At 45.7% G+C, this 8,799-nt stretch overlaps 1 protein-coding gene across 1 annotated transcript; it reads right to left on the bottom strand.

Annotated features, from left to right (window-relative positions):
* Nucleotides 1–1,349: 1,349 nt before the first annotated feature.
* Nucleotides 1,350–6,971, bottom strand: LOC140927262 (uncharacterized). The gene has a single exon (XM_073376895.1). It carries the CDS (start codon nucleotides 6,969–6,971, stop codon nucleotides 1,350–1,352), a length of 5,622 nt encoding a protein of 1,873 aa, XP_073232996.1.
* Between the last annotated feature and the right edge of the window lie 1,828 nt (nucleotides 6,972–8,799).

Below are 8,799 nucleotides of genomic sequence, written 5' to 3'. Positions count from 1 at the left end.
CACGAAAAATATATATTTTTTAATTGGTGGCATTTCTTCTTCTCTTGACTGTTTCTCTATCACAAAGAAGTTACACGAGTCTTTTCCAGCACGTTAAACTTTGCGTCACAATTTTCTTATCAATGAAATCGGCGACACGCAATTTTACCGCAAATTTGGTAGAACAAAATTCGATACTCACACCGTCTTATCGCGCGACGAGGTCCTGATCTCTTTAATTATACAGTACTTCTTCAAGTGTTGCTTTCTTCTTGCAGCGCGAGAAAAGTACAGTTATGTTTCATACCCGACCTTGCATTTCATTTGCAGAATTGTAGAATTCAACTGAAATTACATGAAATGCACAAAATTTGTCCGTGACTTGAGCGCGCGAGGAGTTCGCATAAGGAATTTACTTATCTGTTATACAATTCAACAGAAAATACACGAAACTCACAAAATTTGGCATCCTAGTGATCAAAACTACTTCTTTGTCCACTTGAATTAGAGATAGCAATATTTCCAGGGGGTGAGTGAAAATTTTGGAAATCTCGGAGGGAAGGGGGGGTCAATTTTGGGGGCCGATTTTGCAAAATCCAGAGTGGAGGGGGGTCATATGGCAAAATCCCCTCTGTGGGGGTGGTATGGATATTTTCTGGAACCACACATTTCTACAAATCCACATGTTCAGATTGATTGATCGATCTTTGTGTCTTACCTACAGGACGCATGCCATGAATTATTTTGCATCTTTGGGAATTTTTATGTGTCATGGATGAAGGATGCAGAGGTAACAAAATCACTGTGTACGTAAGTAAAAATAATTTTTCAAAATTGTACAAATGGTATAATAGTTGTTGTCATGGTAACTGACTTATGCAATTCCTCAATAATGTAAGCACGGAAAATGAAATCTCAACTCTGTAGCGTGGTTCACATGTACAAACACTGCTTGGTATATACAGGGGTTCCATTAAGCATCGGAGATTGGAGAATTCTCCCTCTGCTACGCATAATTCTCGGATTAAATTTCAATGGAGTATGGCTATTGTTGCGAAGACAACAAACGATATCTCGTCGGTTAAATAAACTCACGGTTTTAATTTTACGGCTCCTAAAACTTACATGTTCTGATAACAACTCATGACAACAACAAAAACCCGACCGCGTGTGAATTACAAAATCAGAGTAACTGTCAATCAAAAAAATGAAATCTGATCACTAAAAACTCACGCGTGCGATTGCGTGACGCGAGACTCGAAATGTCTTTTGTCCATTTCCCCCTCCCCACACTGGGAGGTAAGGATCAGTGTGATTGTTCGATAAAAGATTGAAACAGAAAACTATAACAACGAGAAATGTTCAGTGTTCTAACTTTCGTGCAAGGGCACCAGTTTATGAATTGGTCTAACGATGGTGCTTGCGCCACATTGGATCTTAGCGACTCTGATGTGGCCATCCCTTCCTGTATAAGTTTCGATGATGCGTCCTAGAGGCCATCGTCCTCTTGGCAGTTTAGAATCCAGGACGAGAACAACATCATCCACCTTCAGATCCTTGACCACTTCGGTCCACTTTGGCCTTCTGCTTAACAAAGGAAGGTACTCTTGTAGCCACCTCCTCCAGACTTGGGAAATTATCTCCTGGACCTTTCGCCAACGTTTTCGTGGACTGAACTCGGTGGTATCAACGGTTTCAGGTGCGAATTGACCGCCCAACTGTCCGTGTAAGAAGTGGTTTGGAGTCAGCGGTACAATGTCCTGGGGGTTGGCTGACTGGTAGGTGAGCGGTCGTGCATTGAGCAGTCCTTCCACTCCAGTCACTGCGGTAATTAACTCTTCATCAGTTACGTCACTCGTTCCGATTACTCCGTAAATAGCTTTCTTGGCCGACTTTATCATGGCCTCGTGAATGCCACCAAAGTGTGGTGCCCCGGGGGGGTTGAATCTCCATGTTACACCTCGATTGGCTGTGCTTTGCTGAATCTTGTCCTGGTCCAGCTTACTGATCAGTTCTTTTAGTTCGTTGACGGCTCCAACAAAATTGGTCCCACAGTCGCTTATCATTTCCTTTGGCGCTCCCCGTCTGCTTGTAAAGCGTGTAAAGGCATTCAGAAAACTGTCGGTGTCCAAACCAAAAGCCACCTCCAAATGGACCGCACGGGTTGACAGACAAGTAAACAAACACAGCCACCTCTTCTGTCGGCGCACACCTCGTCCTTGTACGGTTGTAAAGGGGCCAGCATAGTCAACGGCTGTTTGGTCAAAGGGACGGAAGGTAAAGCGAAGACGGATCCCTGGAATCGGTGCCATGATCTGTGTAGCGGTCTTGCTCTGCATTCGTTTGCACATGTTGCACTCTCGCTCCCACTCTCGGATCTCTTCCCGGGCTGCAATGATCCAAAACTTCTGGTTGATTTGGGACAAGACAAAGTTGGTTCCTGCTGTATGGTTAGCCTGTTCATGATAATGCTTGACAATGAGCTTCGTGACACAATGTCCTCGAGGCAGTATCATTGGAAATCGCACATCGTAAGGCAGGTACTCTGCGAACTGGAGTCTTCCATTTGAACGGATACAGCCTTCTTCATCTAACACAGGATTCAACTTCATTAGTCGGCTCTTGGTCAGTATTGGTCTCCCGGTCACTAGAGCTTTGTATTCGTCAGGGAATGCTTCGCGCTGACAGGATTGCACCACCTCTGCCTCAGCTTCTCTTATTTCACACGGTGACAATGCTTTGCTGGTCTGTCGCGGACCCCTCTTCGACATGTTGTGGAGCGCCCTCCTTACTCTAGCATGTAGGTTCACCAGTCGGCTCCAACTTGAGAAGCGTTTCGGGTTCAATCTCCAGACTGGAACACTGCCACCCTGACTTGGCTTGTCCCTCTGAGCTTGGTTTTCTTGCACTGTCACGAGGGTGGTAGAACCCTGTTGCTGTTTTGTTGTCGACTTCATTTCGGGCATCACTTTCGGGCTTTCGGCTAACTCCATCTTAGGCCACTCACTTTTCTCCTTCATCAGCCATTCCGGGCCATTCCACCATAGTTCGGATTTAGCAAGCTCAGCTGGGCTCGTTCCTCGGGAACACAGGTCTGCAGGATTTTTGTCGGTGGAGACATGTTGCCACTGTACCGGTTCAGTACTAATCTGTATCTCCCCAATACGGTTTGCCACAAAGGGTCGAAAGTCTCGGCCTCTTCCACGAATCCACCATAGCACGTCTGTACTGTCGGAAAATAACGACGCTGCTTTCACGGGTAGTTCCAGGACTCTGGACACGGACTGGGTTAACCTTAAACCCACTATGGCTCCCATTAATTCCAGCCTTGGCACGGTCATGGGGGTAAGCGGGGCAACCTTACTCTTAGAAGCTATCAGCTGTGCGGACACGGTACCATCTTCATACTCGCAGCGTAAGTAGGAGGCAGCTCCATAGGCCTGTGTTGAGGCATCAACAAAGGTCACCACCTCCTTCGACTTGACTGGTTGCTGGTTTTGCAGACACCGTGGAATCTTGACCTTTTCTAGGCATGACAGCTGTGAGAACCAGACCTGAAGACGATTAGCCACTTCGTCCTGAACCTCCTCATCCCAGTCATAGCCACGATTCCACAGTTCTTGGAGCATAATCTTCGCTTGTACGACGAAAGGGCTTATCAGGCCAAGCGGGTCAAAAACAGTTGCAATTTTCTTCAAAACACTCCTCTTAGTAATTGGGTAGCCCTCGGTCACGGGTGTTGCAGGCACGGCCAATAAATCATCGGTGCTGTTCCACTGTAAGCCAAGCGTTGTCGTTACTGTATCCTTACTGTCTTTTATGTCCACTTCTGTGGCTCGGTCCTCCTCGGGTATGGCTGCCATCACCGTTGCTGAATTCGACACCCATTTTCGGGCGTGCATGCCTGCTTTTGCCCACAATGCATTAAGCTGGTGATACAGGTCGACTCCTTTCTCGTCCTCCTCAACACTGTCTAACGAATCATCCATGTAGGTGGACTGAAGGACAGTTTCTGCAGCTAATGGGAACTCGGTTTGGTGCCGCCTGGCATTCTCCTGGGCGATGAATTGGGCTTCGAAGGGAGCTGAGTTCTTCCCGAAAACAACTCTAGAGAATTCATACACATCTGGGTTGCGGCCTGTTTCTCCGTCTCGCCACAGGATTCGAAACAACGGTCGGTCTTCAGACTCAATTTCTATTTGGAGGTACATCTCTTGAATGTCACAGACAAGGGCAACCGGGTTACGGCGGAAGCGGATCAGAACATCAAAGAGTTCTCTCTGAAGTTTCGGCCCAGCATGAATGACATCATTAAGAGCGATTCCTTTGTATTTGGCGGAACAGTCAAAGACTATCCTTACTTTGGTTGTAGACTTGCTCATCCTAACAATCGGAAAGTGTGGTAGGTACCAAACTTCAGGGGGCGGTGCTTCATTTTCTGGGACTTTACGCAGGTACCCCTTCTCCACATAAGTCTCGATGGTCTTCTTATACTCTCTCTCAACAAATTCTCTCTTTTTTAGGTTTTTCTCTGTGCTGAGAAGACGGGATTCTGCCATCTGACGATTATCGGGAAGTTGAGGCCTCTGTCCTTTCCACGGCACAGCAACACTGTATCTCTCACCGTTGTAGCAGACTGAGCTGCTAACCCTTTCTAAGGCCAATCTCTCTTCTGCAGTACACACGACTCGGTCATTTAGCTCAGTTCCATAACTCTCGATCTCCCAAAACCTCCTAAGCGTTCCATCTAAATCACAACAACCACCTGCTACACTAACCGGCCCTACATCCCTTGTAAACAGTGTTCGAATTGTATGCGTTCTTGTTCCAGTCTCCGCTCTACCATCTGGAGGTCCGATACAAGTCCACCCAAGCGGACCCAAGCGCGCCACCGGTTCACCCACCTTTCCACGTACATCAGCAAACGAGTAATGCAAGTCAGCATTATCAACACCGATCAACAAATCTACCAAGCCGTCTTTTGCTGGTGACGCGAAGTCGCACTGTGCAAGGTGAGGCCACTTGCCTTTATTCGCATTCCAATTCTCCACTTGGTAATTTCCAGTGACATTGCGGGGACAGGTCTTAACTTCAATTTCCTTTGTAAACTGACCATTAACACTTTCGATCTCTACTTTTAACGGCATAGTCTGAAACGTCTCTACAGAATTGTTCAATACATGAACTTTCACGGTTTGATAAGACTCCTTTAGTCCAAGGGCTCCGGCCACTTCTTCGTTCAAGAATGTCTCGTTTGAGGCATCATCTAGGATTGCATTCACTTTAAGCTTTTTTCCTTGTGCCTTCACCCACACGGGAACGGTACGCAGTGAGTAGGCTTCTTTTGGGCTTCTCGGGTTGTGAGTAGTCATCGCTCGCGAGGCACGACTGTCCTCACCCTCGGGTGATAAAACGGGGCCGACTGCCCCCTCCCATGGAGTAAATGACGGGTAGCTGTTAGAGCTGATCATTGGTTGAGCAGTCCCCATGGGTGGGTTCGTGGCAGGCGGATTCTCATGCAAGAGACGGTGGTGATTTCCCCGGCAACCGTTGATTTGGCAGGTTTGTGACTTCGTACAGAACTTTCCCTGGTGATCATCACCTAAACACCGGAAACACAATCGTTTTTCTTTAGCCAGTGTCCATTTGTCATCGTAACTTTTCTGTTGGAAAACCAAGCAGGCCCATACTCCATGATTCGGGGAACCACAGCACGGACACGGCGGTTTTCGGGTAGGCTGGCCTGAGCCTGGTGGTCTCCTGGCGAAATCTGATCTGACGTGAAAATTTCTGGGCCTGTTTCGATTGTTTGGATTTCGATTTGAATGTTGCCATCCATCAGATTTCTCTGTAACCGATAAGCCATGCGCCATCTCCTTAGCTTCAACGCGGATGTGTACTTCTTCCTTAAGCCAATCCCTCAAACTTACAACAGATCGCTCCCGGCTCTGTTTCTGTAGCCAACGGCTGTACCCTTGTACTTGAACTTCCGCGAGCTTTTTCACTAACAGGCTATGAAGTGTTCCTTCTCCAAGCTCTCCATCGCGCCCCTCGGCCCTAAGCTTAACCACAGTAATACGTATTAAATCTGCAAACTTTTCAAATCCTTGAATGTCGTTGTTTCCCATTTTGGGCATTTTTTCCAGCTGGTCCATGTAGGCCTGCAGTTGCCGCCGCTGACCGCCGAACTTGGCTATCAAGATTTCCTTTGCCTCTTCATATTCTGGTTCTGACACCCCAAGCCCTCGAATCGCTTCCAGCGCGCTGCCGGACAAGCTCTGCCTCAATCTCGCCATTTTTAGGTTGACTGATTCTTTGGACTGGTCCACCAGACTTTCAAACAAGCCCCAAAACTCCTCAAATTTCGTCTTGTCTCCACCATACGTCGGTACTTTCAATGGCTTCAGGCGATGATTCGCGGAATGACTGATTTGCGGGCTTTCAGGAACGTTTATTTCTCCTTGACTGCTGTGCGAATTTTGGGAAGGCGTTGGAGGCAAAACTGGGTTGAGCGAACCCTGCAAAACGATCGGCGGACTGGAATGAGCGACAAATTCACTGTGCGAAGCAGTCGCGACAGAAATTTGAGCGTGTGATTTCACGGCCTCGTGTGCCTTTTCAATTGCGGCTTGAATTTCCGATTCCAGCGTTTTTCCTTCTTCCATAGACGCCTGTTTATTTGCTTCCTCTCCATTTTTCAAATAAACAACACACAGTTCATCCAGTATTTCCAGTGTGCTTTCCAGAAGCGACCAAAGTTGCTCAATATCTTTCTCAATAGCGCCTACGTCCTTCGGCGAATCCTTCGGCGTGATGCAAAGCTTCTCCATGTGATGGCGAATTTTTGTCATCTCGGTTTTTCGTAGTCTCTTTTGTTTTTTCAGATCCAATAACACTTTCTCTCTTTCCAGTTTCTCTTCATCGTCCTTGTTTTCGGTCTGTTCGGTTCCCGGACCATTTTCACCGCCAGTTTCTTCTGCATCGGCATTCATCTTGAGCGGCGAAATCACAAATCAAAAATTCAAGCTTACCACAGTGCTTGCGTACGGTGAATGAATCTCCCGGTAACTCTTCAAAACGGTCTCTCGGTTTCTCCCGTCGTGGTCGCCAAAAAATGTTGCGAAGACAACAAACGATATCTCGTCGGTTAAATAAACTCACGGTTTTAATTTTACGGCTCCTAAAACTTACATGTTCTGATAACAACTCATGACAACAACAAAAACCCGACCGCGTGTGAATTACAAAATCAGAGTAACTGTCAATCAAAAAAATGAAATCTGATCACTAAAAACTCACGCGTGCGATTGCGTGACGCGAGACTCGAAATGTCTTTTGTCCAGCTATTTTTTATTCAGACGAATCAGACGTGCATATGTTATATTACTGTAAAAAGAAATTATTCCCGGAAATGCGTAATTTTAGCACTTAGCCACTTGCTTTACATTCCCAAATAAATAACAATAACCCGTAAAAGATCTTATTTAAATGCTAGCAATTTTAAGCCCAAGAAAACTAACAACGGACGTGTAAAATATTTGACAGTTTGCTGAAGACGCTTTTTTATTTGCACGTGCAAAATTATTATAGATTAGGATCAATGGGTTCTCATCTTTTAGAAGCTTTGCCACCCCGTTTCTGGCCCCAGTCATAACAGGCGCACCGTCAGAGACAAAGCTGCGCATGGTTTGTACCTCTAACCCAACGGATTGCAACTGTTCGAGGAGTACTTTTTTGATCTGTGGCGCATCTGCCGAGTTGTTGCCTTTCAGTGTGTTTGATATTGCAAGGAAACTGGTGGTGGTGGTACAGCTTTGACTGTCATAATACTGGATAAAAGTTACAAGCTGCTGCGTCAAAGAGATGTCGGTGACCTCATCAGTGAGGATGCCATAAACGCCATTACCAATCTTTTCTTTAATCTTTTCTTTGAAAACCTGTGCAAGAGTTAAAAACAGCTCTCTTTCAATTCCCTTTGACGAGTAGGGGAACTGACGTTTCAGATCAACTCCAGCAATCTTCTTTATCATCTCAAGAACCGAGGACAACTTTTTGTTTGGCAACTCTTCTTTAGCTAGCCAATAAACAACTTCGAAAATTTTCTTGCACTATTTTCCCTTGTTTTTTTCCTTGTCATCTAATTGCTTCTGAAACTCTGATCCTCGCTGCAGCATCTCTAATTGTATGGCTAGTTTGTGTTGAGGAGAATCAGCATGTACTCTGATTGTCTCAGGCTTGAATCTTATTGCTGGGATTTCGTTAAAGTATTTCGTTTTGTTTTTGGCATTGTGAGTGTCATGTTTTTTACAAAGAAGGCAAAACATACCCTCATTTGCTTGAAAAACAAGCCACCATATCCCCGTTTCAGGATCATATGCTTCTGGTCTACTAAGCATAGAATGCTGGAATTTTGAAACCTTTTCAGTTGTGGATTTGACACTATATACAAGTTCACAGGTGTGTTTAATACCACACAGGTTTTGCTGGTGCACATCTGCGTCAGGAAAAGGGTTGTTCAACATAATTGTCTCCCTTTCTTTACCGCAAGAAGATTGAGAAGGTCCTTTACTTGTGTGAGGACTCTTTCGGAAAGCAGTATTTGAAGAGGAACAACTTGGCTTTTCACTCTCATTACTTCTTGCAGGCATTGGATCACAGTTTGTTGCCTCGGACAGGCTTTCTTCATCTATGGTTGCTTGCGTTAGAATTTTCCCTAAAGACACCAATATTTTTGTCAATTCATTTCTACTGAATGATCACTGTTGTCTGTGTTCAAAGTTGACATTATCAAGGATTTTATGAACCAGCGTCTGCCGATGA

The sequence above is a fragment of the Porites lutea genome, chromosome 1 (genome assembly GCF_958299795.1).
Source record: "Porites lutea chromosome 1, jaPorLute2.1, whole genome shotgun sequence".
NCBI classification, from domain to species: Eukaryota; Metazoa; Cnidaria; class Anthozoa; order Scleractinia; family Poritidae; genus Porites; species Porites lutea.
The sequence above is the reverse complement of the archived record's forward strand: the minus strand, read 5'-3'. Positions and strand labels throughout refer to the sequence as shown.

Bases quoted from the DNA above. Each gene is read 5' to 3' on its own strand.
- LOC140927262 (XM_073376895.1), bottom strand. From the start codon at position 6,971: ATGAATGCCGATGCAGAAGAAACTGGCGGTGAAAATGGTCCGGGAACC.